At 47.2% G+C, this 13155-nt stretch overlaps 1 protein-coding gene across 2 annotated transcripts in view; it reads left to right on the top strand.

The window, feature by feature from the left end:
• PAPPA (pappalysin 1) overlaps window positions 1-13155 on the top strand; it is a 181679-nt gene that overhangs the window by 118173 nt on the left and 50351 nt on the right. For both annotated transcript variants that reach the window (XM_064677104.1, XM_064677105.1), the window contains exons 11-13: window positions 4354-4467; window positions 4869-5004; window positions 8601-8814. In XM_064677104.1, coding sequence (XP_064533174.1) covers window positions 4354-4467; window positions 4869-5004; window positions 8601-8814 — 464 coding nt within the window. The remainder of the gene's footprint in view (window positions 1-4353; window positions 4468-4868; window positions 5005-8600; window positions 8815-13155) is intronic.

Here is a 13155-nt window from a genome sequence, read left to right as displayed (position 1 = left end):
GGACAGGGTTTAGTGTATTTCAACCCAGAAACTCCCTGTGTTGTCTGTCTGGGTGCAGAAGGGACAGCAGCACAGTCCCCAGGAGAAAGGAGGAGGGAAAGGCAGCATTTGGGGCACAATCACCACTTCCACCCTCCTCCCCAAAAAGGAGGATGCTCCCGAGTGCCCGACAGCCCAGTGCTCGTGATGGCCCTTCTCAGCCAGACGTAGCTTGAAGACACGGTCTGGAGGAAGCCCCACGGTGGGACAGCAGATGGGATTTTGGGAGCAGACAGATCTGTGCGCTGGAGATTTGCTCTGTTTCCAGCCGCCCCTGGGCATGCAGACAGGCACGTCCACCCCAACCACGGTGTCAGCCCTGTGCCAGAGCTGAGCAGGGCAGCATCCTCAGCTGAGGAGCAGCTTTGCCTGTCTGCATTTAGAATTATTTTATGTTACAATGACAAGAACCACCAGTGTATGCGGAGCCTGCGGTGTCTGGCTGTGCTCGCTCGATGGGAAGGTCAGAGTGGGATGGCATCAGTTTGTATTTAACCCACTCCAGTGGGGAGAGGTATCCTCACACCTGTGTGTGCCTGTTTGTACCTTCTCTTTGTAACATCTGAGCAACTTTTTGTGCCTAATACCCTCAACGTACCTGTGTGACATGGGGGAATATCATCCTCGTCTTACAGAGGGGGGCTCAGTCTTGGAGAAGCCAAGTGCTGCCCAGAAGGCTGTACTGGGGCCATGCACTGGGCACAGTCAGGATGGGACCTATTCCCATGCCCAGTCCACAGGATTGATCCTTAACCTGGAGTTCAGCTGCAGCAGGAGCCCGTCAACCCAACTTCACTTTGCCTGAAGTCATGGGATGGCTGGGAATCATTCATGAGGGCGCCTTCCAAAATTTGCTCTTTAGCAAATTTTCCCATATTACTTTGAAGGAAATGGAGCTGATTGCAATAGTAAATGCGTTTTAGATGTGGCAAAGAACTAAGTGCTCCCAATATATCACTTTTCCCTTTCTGCTGACACATTCCTCGGTCCCCTTGAGTAAGAAGAGGAAAACAGGAGAGGCGGTTTGAAGAACATGGTGTGCCTGTGATTGACAAGGGGTTGTATAAATCAGTCAAAGGGAATCCTCCAGGCATTCCCTCTTGTGGGAAGATCCCACAGTGCTCTCTGGCCTTGATCGTTCTGTCTCTCGATGTTTGTGTACAGAATGTGTGGGTGGGAGACGAGCTGGATTTGAACCTCTGAGAGGAACAGACATCAGCTCCTTTAATTGAAAGCAGCTTCCTAGGGAGGGGTATGACATGGGCTTCCAGTAACTAGACACAAATAGTCCTCACATACTTTGGAGCACATACTAAGCTCCTGTGGATCCCATTGCTCTGTGGGTCTGAGAATCTGGATAAGCCCCAGTGAGTGAAGTTTGAAGTCCTGTGTGATGCCGTCATTCTTCAAAGCAAATACTTTAGAGCTTGGTAACACCCTGAAACGAGAAGTATGTCTATCTGTTCTTCCCTCCACAGCTGTCAGGTGCCTTAGCTGCTGTTTTGCATCACTGTACCAAACTGGAGAGTACATTAGGAAATAATTTATTTTTTATAAGTGTGAATTCCTATGAATAGCCGTGAGAAGAGATGATGTTGTCTCCCAGGCCATTGGAACTTGTAGCTTAAAAGCAGTGGTACTGCAGTAATCATAAAATCATTCAGTTTAGAAAAGCCCTCTAGGATCACTGAGTCCAACCATTAACCTAAATAATATGGGCCTTCAGGCTGCTGCCACATTCTGGGGATGCCTCAAAGGCAGAGGTGTGACAAACACTCCCAACAGGCAGTTCTCAGACTTGGCAGTGATGGTGTGACACTCATTGCCTGGGTAGAGTCGAAGTGGGGATGTATTTACCATGTGTGTTAGAGCCTGTTGGGATGGTGGAGGCTGCAGGTGACAGGGACTGTTTATCCACTTGGATTGTTATTGCAGAATCTTCAAGAACTTTTTTGCCATTAGCTAAGTTCACTAGCTGACAGCTAGTGCAGAAGAGGCTCTTGTAGCCACTCATCTCAGTTAGACTTCTCCCACACTTCTCAATTATACTCTTCTAAAAGAACCTTTTACCCCAGGACCACTTTGAAACACTTGTCTGGGTAGCGATGGCTCAGCCTCAGCAGGGGGAAGCTTATCTAACCTGTTCAAACCAGGCCAGTCTGACAGTCCACACACCTCAGCTCACGTGGCTCAAACACAGGCTCTTTATGCAATGCCCAGATTTTTGCTAATATTCCCAGGCAGAAGCAGAAAGTGCTGGAGTTCACACACGCACACAAATCAAACAAGGCGTTTTAAAGTTATCAGAGACTTCCAACCCACCTCAGCGGGGGTTTATTTTGGGTTTGATTCAAACTTTTGGTGAAGGTCTGGGTGATTTCTTCATACAGGTTTTCACTCACCCATTAAGTGGCACTTAAAAAGCACCGAATGTTTCTTTCAGCCACCTCTTTGGACCAATAGAGCAGGAGGAGATGTAAGAATAAGAACAAAATCATATAAAAGTAATGAGACCTTTGTTCATGTCAAAGAGCTCTCTGACCATATAAATTGCAGATGTGGGTAAGATAAATTCTCTAGCTGGAGAGGTATTAAAATAAAAACCATGCTCCCAACAAGAGACAGGCTGCTGAAAACGCAAGAAGGGAGAGTTGCGAAATGGTACATGTCGAATTGCTGGCCTGGATTTCAAATGCCAAAGATAGTTTATGTAAAGCCTTGCTCTGCTGTAAAATGTAACAGTATCCACTGGCTAGCCTCAATGAAGCTTGGTCCCAGTTGTTTCAAAAAATAAATAAACTAAAAATCTTCTTCCAGCCCATTAAAGCTGATTTATGTTTTGCCCATAGATTCCTCTGTGCTGGATCTTGAGGGACTCAGATTATAGAGGGGATTACCTCACTTTTAGCCAATCTGGTTTCTCATTCCCAGGCATCCCAGGCTCTCTTTGCACTGCCCAGACTTTGCCTGCCGAGACCAAGAGGGCATTTCCATGCAGAGTTATCGAGTGGACACAGGATTTTGAATGGTCAAAAGCATCTCTGTTAATTCTCCTCTTTCACCTCAGGGTTTTCTTTTTGGTTTAATAATCAGGGGAATTGATTAGGGGAACAGCTTTACTGAGAGCCCATCACCACCTGATTGCTCAGTTCAGGCTCTGGTCTTGGAAAGAAAATTAAAAGTGTCCCCAAGACAACATAACTCCCATTAGCACCCAGCCCAGGTGGTGGGATCCATCCTAGGCTGTCCTGTGGCCAGCACAAGTGCTGGGGATGGTTTGGCCTCTTGGGTTACAGTTGTAGCTCCACTGCCACTATTCTGTGTGACCACAAGGAATTCCCTCTTATCCCCATGACTGGTGAGTCAGTGAGTTCACCGAAGTGTTGTGAATCCCAACAGGTTCTCCCTTCAGGTGCTCCTGGAGCCTCAGCAGGAATCATCCTTCTAATGCAGGAGTAACTTTTTGCATGGTGGACATTTCCCTTCTCATGTTTGCTGGGGGAGTGAAGGCTGTGGTTGTGCATGTTTCTTTCTTGAAGCAGCTTCACTGAAGAGTTTTCAGGGTGAATCCTACCATTCCTTGCAGCTTCATTTTCACATCTTACACACCAATGGCACTGCAAGGCTCTCTGGTACTCAGATTCTGGCACTTCCTTTGAGCTTTTCATTTGTGACAGCACTTGGGATTCATCTACTTGTTCTTTACTGAAAAGAGCAGTTTGCTTCCAATCTCACTGCTGCCTGCCATGGAAAGGTGCAGAATAAGGTGATTCCACTTGCAGAACTAGTTAGCAAAAGAAGAAACCAGTTTGCTTAAATTGGGTTGTAGAGGCAGGACTTTCCTGGCTACCAAGTTTACACATCCATCTCTAACTCCCCTGGGGTTCCAGGAACACCAGGTTTAAAAAGGGCAGTGCTGGAGCCCTGTGGAGGAATCTCCAGACTGTCTGTGCTGTGAGCTGGGATGTTCAGAAGTGATTGTCACTTTGACTCCAGTGGGAAGATCTGTAGTCCTTTTGGGTGGGGTACAAAGTTGCTCTAAATGCTGTCAAAGACCTCGTACCAAATCCAGAGGAAACTACTGGCTGCCATCCAGCTGCTGGGAGTCTTTAGCTCCTTTTCACGTTTCAGTTTTTCTTATTGAGGTGTAAGACCTGGAAACTTAACTTCTGAATAATCTCAAGGTACTCAGAGGCATCGTTATGATGGATTATTTTATTCTAACAGTGCACCTGGACTTTCCCACACACACTTTAAAGAGTCATAACCTTTCCTTACTGTCATCTATGTCTGTTTTGGTGCTTCTTTTTCCAGGTGTGTCGGACTAAGGTGATTGACTTGAACGATGGTGTCTCCCAGTACGCCTGGTACCCCTGCACAGCCAACTTCCAGTACTCCCACATGACACAGACCATTTTCTGGCTCAAGGTAGGAAGTGCACATGTCACTCAGGAGTTTCCTCTTTGCCTGCCTGTACAAAGTTTCTCCAACAGGCAAAATATCACTGGGATATTTCCAGGACCGAGCTGCTCCTTTCTTTGAAGTATGTTTGGAGCAAAACAGCAAAACAATGTCTCTGAGCACTGTCTGAGACTCAGTGGTGAAGTCCCCTCCCATGTGACAAGGCTATTGAATTTCTGAGGGGTTGCAGCTGCAGGGCTGTTTGACTGGAGTTTATCTAGTTTGTGTAGGAGAGATTGGAAGAGAAGATTTCTCTGTGACCTGGGATGGGAATTGCCCTTTTAAAAGTCCCGGATTGACTCCTGGGGATTTTTTAAAGCCCACCATAATTTCCCACCTCAGGCTTTGTGGGTTTTGTGTTTTCCCAGGCTTATTTTTCCCAGCCTATGGTAGCTGCAGCGGTCCTAGTTCACCTGGTCACTGATGGGACCTATTACCTGGATCAGAAGCAGGAGACCATTGGTGTGCAGCTGTTTGACACCAAAGAGCAAAGCCACGATCTTGGTAAGACTGTGTTTTATTAAACTCCCTCCTTATTGCTTGCTTATCTGATGATGCCTCTGTTCACAAACTGACCAGTACTCCTGCTCAGTTTTTTTCAGAATTAGACAAAAATATGCTTGTTTAATGCTCCAAGCCCTGAGTCTCTCTAGAGTTTGTTGAATATGGTGCATCATTTTATGCAGACATTTCTCCATAGCTGTTCATTATGTGTTCAGAAGTGATTGGCTCCTTTTTAGTCATTAAAATCAGAACTATCTCAGTGCTTCACACCAGCACTGCCCTGGAGAAACACTGATGGTGATACAGATGAGCCCCTGGTAGCAGGGAGTGAGGGACCTGCTCCAGCTGCTGCTGCAGCAAACACTTCTGATTCACAGGGTGTGTTGGGTGATCTCTAGTCCTGCTTGCAGGGAGGTCTCCACAGCTATTTAGTGGCCAGCATTCTTCATGTGAAGTATTTCAGGTTTGATGAAGGTCTAACACCGGGGTGTGGCCTCAAGCAGAGGTGCCTGACAGAGGCTGTGGATCTGCAGCTGTGCTGAAGTGCCAGGATGGACCATTTTTGTCCCTACCCTTGGCACAGGGCCCTGAACCTGGGGAAGCTGTGTCTGGTGAATTGATTCAGGCTGCATTGAGGCTCCAGGACCAAGGAGCTCTCCCTAGCTCCCAACTCCGTGTCATGGCAGGACTTGCATAATCCCTTTCCAGCTGTTCTCTGCCTTTTTTTTTCCATTGGGAAGAAAGCTGACCAGGTCACCTCAAGAGCAGTTTTTAAGGAAACACCACTCTCACCCATCAACTTTCTGTTCTATCATAACTTTTCAGTTTTGACAAGCTGAAACTCAAACAAGCTTCCCACTAGAAGGGACACACACATTGACAGGTGTTGGATGAGTATCCAGGATAATATGAAATTCGTTGGGGTGTGAAGGAAAAGAAAGAAAATATATGTGATGTCTGTTGTCCAAGAATAAACAGAAATTCATAGCAAGTTGTGCAGGTTGAGTCAGGATAGCTCCCAGTTTGCCAGAGCCCTTGGATTAATCTTATCCTCCTGCTTTCACAAAACAGTGGCACATAACTCTTTCCCTCTGAGATATAAATGATGGATGCACGAGCTGCCAACAAATACTTAATGTGACATTTTATAGGGGCACACAGACAGATTGTGAGAGGAAGAGAACAAGAAAGAGGAGCAAAGAGGAAACTAAGGGTTAGGTTTTGAAATCCTCAATGAAGTTGCAACATAAGTTTGGCAGGGCTCATCCTGATGCCTGGACATCCTCAGAGCTGAAATGCTGCCTTCATCATGGAAAAGCCTCTCTGACCTTTCAGAAGAGGCTGCCTGGAGCAGGGGAGAGGTATAGGTAGGCTACCCAGCAGTTCTCACTCAGGCAGAGCTCCCCATTGCTGTTTTTCTGAGTTCTGGCTCTGGCATTGTCCTTTTCCTGGATATTGTCTTTCATGTGTTTGAATTGTCACCTTGGAAAGCTGGAAACTGCAGCTGAGATGCAAGTGTTGGCATGCACTGGGTGCAGGATTGACTTCAGACAGTCAATCAGTCTTATGTAGAAATTAGTGGCAAACTAAAAGTACGTCCAAAAGAAAGTAGCAATAATTTAAAGCTCCATCAGTCTTCAGTGTGCTAAAGACACTCCCATGGGCAAAACACATCCTATCCAGACCTGCAGTTTCCCACCTTGATCAAAACATGTTTTTAGCATGTGGACTCCCAGAAAATAATGTGATGCTTATTCTGAGTCTTGGTAGGAGATGGAAAGGTTAGAATGCCAAATACTTCATCTCTGTTAGTTTAGACCCACTGTAGACATCAGGGTTCAGCTACTGAGCATCAAATAGGTGGGTGCAGAGCTCCAGAAATGGGGGTGATCATGAGACACCTCTGATCCCCTGCATGGCCACCATGAGGGGTCTTTAGTTACTGAAGGCAGGTGAGTTACATGACCCTGACCTGTTCAGCCCCCATTTACCTTGTGTGGGGCAGAAAGCACCAGCAAGTGCAGCACAGCTCTGAGGGTCTGTTTGCTTGTGGACACCACCTGAGAGCAAGGAATGAAATGGAAGTGAATAAACAGCCTCATACCATAAGTTCTTTCTTGGCTTTCCATCAGAGAAGGCAGAAACTTTCAAGGAATTTGGGAACCTGGGATTTTGAGTATTAACTGCACCTGTTTGTAAGTGAGAAACGTGCACCGTTCCACAAGGAGCTGATATCAAAAGACCTGTGGGAGGCAAGTAGACAGGGAGGTTATTCCAGGGTCAGGTAAAGACCAAAACAAAAAGAGAGTTGCTTTTTTATATTTTTTTTTTTTATTACAGGAAGATTTTTTTAAGTAGAGGGTGGGAGATAGAAGTTTAAAGAGCGTGGTCAAAAGTCTGTCTTAATTCACAGGAAATCACTTTCTAAGGAGAAAAATGAAAACTTTTTTATTTCTCCCCCTTTGAGTCAAGAAATCCAAACTGGGAAGGAAAAAAAAAAATAATAATAACAGAAATCCCTGAGCCAGTTAAACATGCAAATAGAGTTTATTTTATTTTGAAATTTGTAAGTGTATCAGGGTAGCCAAAGGGCCTGGGCCAAAGCCATTGCTGGGGGAGCTCCAGTGAAGCAAATGGATCTGGAGCCAAGCTGATCCTCGGAGTGATGCCACGGAGCTGCAGAGGCCGGGCTTTGCAGGCAGCGTCAGGCCATGAATCTCAATTAAGGAGTTCTGAGGCCAGCAGACAGCTGTCTGTCCTCTGCCTTACCCCTGAGATGGATTTGGCCCATTTGAATTCAGGTTGCCTCTACCTGAAGGTGGGAATTTCTTCCCAGCTGCCACTGAGTGCCTTGTCTGCTGGAGAAAAGGGATTAAGAAGTCTCCTTGTCAGCTCTCTGGTGTTCCCGTGCACCTCAACCTTGAGACATTTTTATTTTCCCAAGGCACTATTTCCTTCTCAAGTGAGATCCCCTGCAAAATCCTCAGTGGGACCATCACCCCCATTTCTCTCTCCAGCACCATCTTTGCCTTTTCTACCCAAGAGCAAGATACCCTAAGGCTCGAAACCATCAAAAAAAAAAAAAATAAAAAACGGGCACATTGAGTGTAGAGCTCATGCAAAGAAGTTTACCACGGAGTGCTAATGACATGCACAGCTCCAAACAGGCCACTGGTGCCCTGCCCGTGGTGCACAAAGCCACCCAGCCTGCCGGCACCGTTTGATGCTCCGGATAAAGGCCCCAACTGTCCTCTCCCAGACCAGTTTGACAATAGTGCAACTCCGCTTCCTCCGTGATGGTTGCTCCTGATTTAACAGGGCACAATAGAAACGTAGCCCTGGTCTAAAGAAACGGCTCTGAGAGCCTGTGCCGCGCTTGTGGAGAGAATGGCAGCCTTTCTTCAGCTGTCTGGAGGGATATACTTCTCCACTAAGCTCTCCAGAGTGATTTGGGAAGCCCCTCCAGGCAGCTTACCATAACTTTTCAGCTCTATAGGGCCATTCCTATGGGTGAAATGCCTCTGAAGTGCCCACAGCCTCGGGAAGCAATTGTGTTAAGTCTGACCCTTCCTCTGATCTTGTCTCTCCTCTGGCAGGTGTCCACGTCCTGAGCTGCAGGAACAATCCCCTGATTATCCCCGTCATCCATGACCTCAGTCACCCTTTTTATCACACCCAGGCTGTCCTCATTAGCTTCAGCTCCCAGTTTGTGGCCATCTCCGGGGTGGCCCTGCGTTCCTTCCACAACTTCGACCCTATCACCATCAGCAGCTGCCAGCGAGGACAGACCTACAGCCCGGCGGAGCAGAGGTGAGCCTGTCATCCCGCTTCCTTCTGCCTCGCCACCCACGGCCCCCCGCGCCGGCCGGGGGTCAGGGGGAGGCAGGAGGGGCACAGCAGCTGAACCCTGCCGACCCTTTTGTGTGGCCGCTGAAAAACCGGCAGTGTTCTCATTGATCGGGATGGATGGGACATTTAACCCGCACGGGGATGCCGCTAGTGAATTATTTCCTCTTCCTTTCTCCTCCCTCCTTTATCCCGGGCTCGGAGCTGGGGGCCAGTTAACTCCCCGTGCGCTCCCCAGCCCGGCATCGCTCTCGCCGCTCACACACCGCTCCGACCCCGACCGCTTTGTGCTGCCCGAGGGCCACGGGGACCTCCCACGGAAGCGATTGCGCGGAGACAAAGTGATGCTTGTGCCCCAGCGGGGCCGGATCCTGCCGGGTGCTCAGCAGATCCGTGGCCATCGGCATCTGCAGGGCTTTTACGGCCGGGCAAGGACCCTCAGCACCCCTCTGGATCCGGCCCCCGTTCTGAAAAGCTCTGTGGGACCCCCCAGGATGAAAGGTTTATGGCTACCGTTTTATTCTTGTTGTTATTACAGACACATCAATAGATCACCACCAACCCCTCTCAGTCTCTGCTTTACAGCATCCCACAGAGATTGTGACCTTTCCTGGCCTCTGGTGCGGCAGCTTCATGGATCCTTTCAGCGAGGCAGTGAAAAGAAGAGGAGAGAATTTAGCAAAACCCCTGAAAGAATAATTTTTTTTCTTCCTTTGTGAATTCAAAGTTGTGAGCAGTCGTCATACCATAGCGGCAGCAATAGTAAAACAAGTTGCATATCCCAGCAAACCTCTGCTCAGCCTCCTAAGCAAGCTGTCAGGTTTTTTGATAATGTTCTGGCTTGTTTTGAGGACCTGCTTTTATTCCAGGAAAGGCGGGAGGGTGAGAAGGGGGAGAGGGAAGGGAAAATAAAATTTAAAAAAAGGAGCATATCTATAGCTAAATCAATCCAGTCAGTGTGTTCTGACCTAGATTCAAGGCGTCTGATCATTCTATGCAATAGGTTGTATAAATTCAGAGGCCCAAAGACAGCAGGATCAAGTTTCAGATGAGAAGTCTGGTTGTGGAAGTTTGGCGAATTCCCAGTGCAGGACCAGGACAGAAAAAGAGCGAGAAAGACCCACTGGAAGGAGATGGTGAGAAGCAACAGGGAGCTCGAGAGGGCTGAGACACAGGACCACATTCCTCCTCCCTCTCAGATTTTCAGTAGGAATTGAACCATTTGTTCACTTATGGAATTAGAAGTGCTCTGTGTTTAGAAAGTTATTTCCTCAATAAAAAATGCATTCCCCTAGGGCAAAGCTTCAGTGAGCCTCTGCAGCCCAGCAAACCAACCTTTAGAAATCTCTTGGGGAAGACTCGCCCGCCTTTTGCCTCTTATTTTTCTTCCTGATTTTTTTTTTGGCATTGTTTTGTTTTCGGGATGCACTGAACCCTCTCAGCCCCTTGCTCTCAAAAACTTTCATCCGAGCCTCACTTGTTCAAAGTAACGTTTCAATTCTGGATTTGTTATGAAGTTTCCCATGTCTGTCAAGGAACCAGAAAGTCTCTGAAGTAAAGCCCTGATCCAAAGGCCATTTAAAACAGTGGGATTTTTCCACTGATGACAGTGTACAGTGGAGAAGCCCTAGTTTGCCTTGTGATAAGATCATTTGGGATGACCATATCTGCTTTCTTCTGTACAAGAAATTCCAAGAAATTCAAGCGTCCAAGGTGTAGAGAAAGCTGTGCATTAAGTTATTAAGTTGTGCAGCCAGGAAATAGGTGACACCTTTGCTGTCACTGCTGTCTTTTTCCTCAGATATTTTACCCAATCCAGGAAGCACATAGGAGAGATTTTTAAAAGTTATTCTTAACCAGCTCAGAGGCTGGATGTGGGTTTTCTGCCTCCTGTGCTCATGGTCTCCCCATCCTTGGAATGCCAGTTCCACACTGCCCATCCTTCCCTTCTCCCCTTTCCCCACCGGTTGCATTTGCCTAATATGATTTTTAGAGTATTTATTTAATTTTTAAAGGAACTCTCTCTCCTATGTGTAAGCATCAATTTGACTGCTTTCATTTTCCTTAGGTCAAGACGGATATTTTTGCCTGCTTTTGGCTTCTCTCTGCAAGAGGTATTATTTCTCTCTCTTCAAGGAGAATTATTTTGCTTGGAGAGGATTTATAGCCAGATGCAGACACTTCTAGGCAAGGGTGCAGATTTTAAAATTGAGAGGGAAAAGAAATATATCGGCCCTTAAAAGTTAACACAGCCTTTATTTTGAAGGTGAATGGATCCCTCCCATGGGTTAGTGAAAACTTAATAACTGAAAATAAAACATGTGCTCACTCTTCTTTCTGGAGGTATGTATTCTAGTTAATATTTTAGAGAAAAAGGAGTTTAAATGTAAAAGTCCCATTGAACTTTATAGGCATCCTCAGTCATCATTACTTCTTTTGAAAATCCATTCCATCCTCCTAAAGACATTTACAGAGAGTTTGAAAACAAACCTACTCTGTACTTTCCATCTGCTGGTCTTTCTGCTGCTGCTGACCACGGGCTCTTTTTTTTGTTTTCAGCAGAAGTTTCCCTCACTGCTGGAGATGAGCTGTAAAAATGACAGGCTTTATGTCCACATTACATCCTCAGACCAGATATAACGGCCTAGGTAGTTCTTCTCTTCCACTTTATACCTCAGATTATTATACTTCCATCATTTCCTGCGTAGCCTTGTGGTGCAGACGGTGAAAAACCGGGTGTGAAGAAGCAGAGGTGTAATTTCCCACCCCTGGTGCACTGGGGCTGCTTTTGACAGCATTTCTCAAAAATCAGGATTTTGTCTTTTTCTCTGGGTAGGAAACATCCCCGGGGGGGTCTCCCATCCCTGGCAAGGCAGTTTTTGTGAAGTGCTGCTTTCCCTTGGTGGCATTTCCCTGCTGTGGTCACCAGACCTCTCCTCCATCACACCTGGTGCCATTGCTCCTCTCCTGGAAACTGCAGGCAGGAAGGAGGCATGAAAGCCCAGGCAGATTCCCCATTCAGCTGTCAGAATTGTGAGTTTCAGGAGTTTCCATCTTCCTAATCCCCCACTAACTTCGTGTTCCTACAGAAGACAAGCCCCACTGGCTGCCCACAGCTCTCCAGTCTTTATGCCCCACATCGTGCAGCACCTTGTGCTCTCTAGTCAGCGTAGCAAAAAGATTTCTCTTTCCTTTGTTTGGTTAAGTCTTGCCACAAACTCACTGTTATGGCTTCAAAATTGCTTCTGCAGGGGAGATTTTGGGTTTACCACCCTCCAGAAGTGTGCACACCGGGGTGTGTGACACCTAGGGGGGGACCAGGCCCACCCCTGGTCATTACACCATCACCTGCCCTTGCTTCCACGGAAAGCCATCCTCTAAGCTTCACCCTTCACTGCCCCAAACAAGCCCCAGGGAGACGTAGCCCACTCCAGCTCTTCTCTTTGTCTTGCTCTCTCCTGCTGTCTGCTTCCCCAATGAGAAATGATGAAGATAAATCTTCAGCAGCAGAACAAATGCAACTGCTCTTTACAACTCCAGTTGTGTTTTTGGTTTTTTTTTTTTTCTCTTTTTCCTTTTTATAAGAGGAAAAAAGGGTTTCCTCGTCTCTTTTTGTTGTGAATTAATGCAGCTTTCTCTTTCCCGGCTCGGCCGCCTTTCCCCTGCCCTGCGTTCTGTCATTAAGCACAATCTCTGTCAGCTTGCTTCGGGTGAAATTAATGAATTTCTCACAGAACTGTTAATCATAGAAGCTTTGGTCCGTGACATGTGTTATAATTCAATGGGTTTTTAACCTTCGCCCCATTTTGGTAATTGGCAAACGGCATCATTTGGCTTTTATTAAAGTGGAAGGCGATGCGTTTTCTTTGTTCGCCTGGACAGACTCTGGCAGGGAGACCTGTGGGGCTGCAAACGCCCAGGGACACGGTCCCACTTCCAAGCTGGCAGGGTGATGGGGCTTTGAGAGCTTTATCAGTTCAATATGGACCCCCCCAGGCAGGAATAACTCACACGACGGGGGGCAGGCAGGCTGGGGGCAGAGCTGATCCCCGAGGAGAATTTGCCCTGACACTGGTGGGAACTTGCTGGCTTGTGCTTCTCCTTCCCTCACAGCTTACCTGGGGTTGGAGGAAGTATTTTCTGTAAATCTCTGGGTTTAGCTGTGTTCTGACTCTCAGTTTGAAGTAGGGGTTGCTGTCAGAAGGACCACAGGTGATACCGTCCTCTTGGTCACTCTCATGGACCAGATTCGAAGGCAAACACCTCTTTAGGAAAAGGCTTGAGCCTTCTTCCAGTGGCACAGGT

Source organism: Pseudopipra pipra, chromosome 20, assembly GCF_036250125.1.
Source record: "Pseudopipra pipra isolate bDixPip1 chromosome 20, bDixPip1.hap1, whole genome shotgun sequence".
NCBI lineage: Eukaryota > Metazoa > Chordata > Aves > Passeriformes > Pipridae > Pseudopipra > Pseudopipra pipra.
Note: the sequence above shows the minus strand (reverse complement) of the source record. Positions and strands in the feature narration are given on the sequence as shown.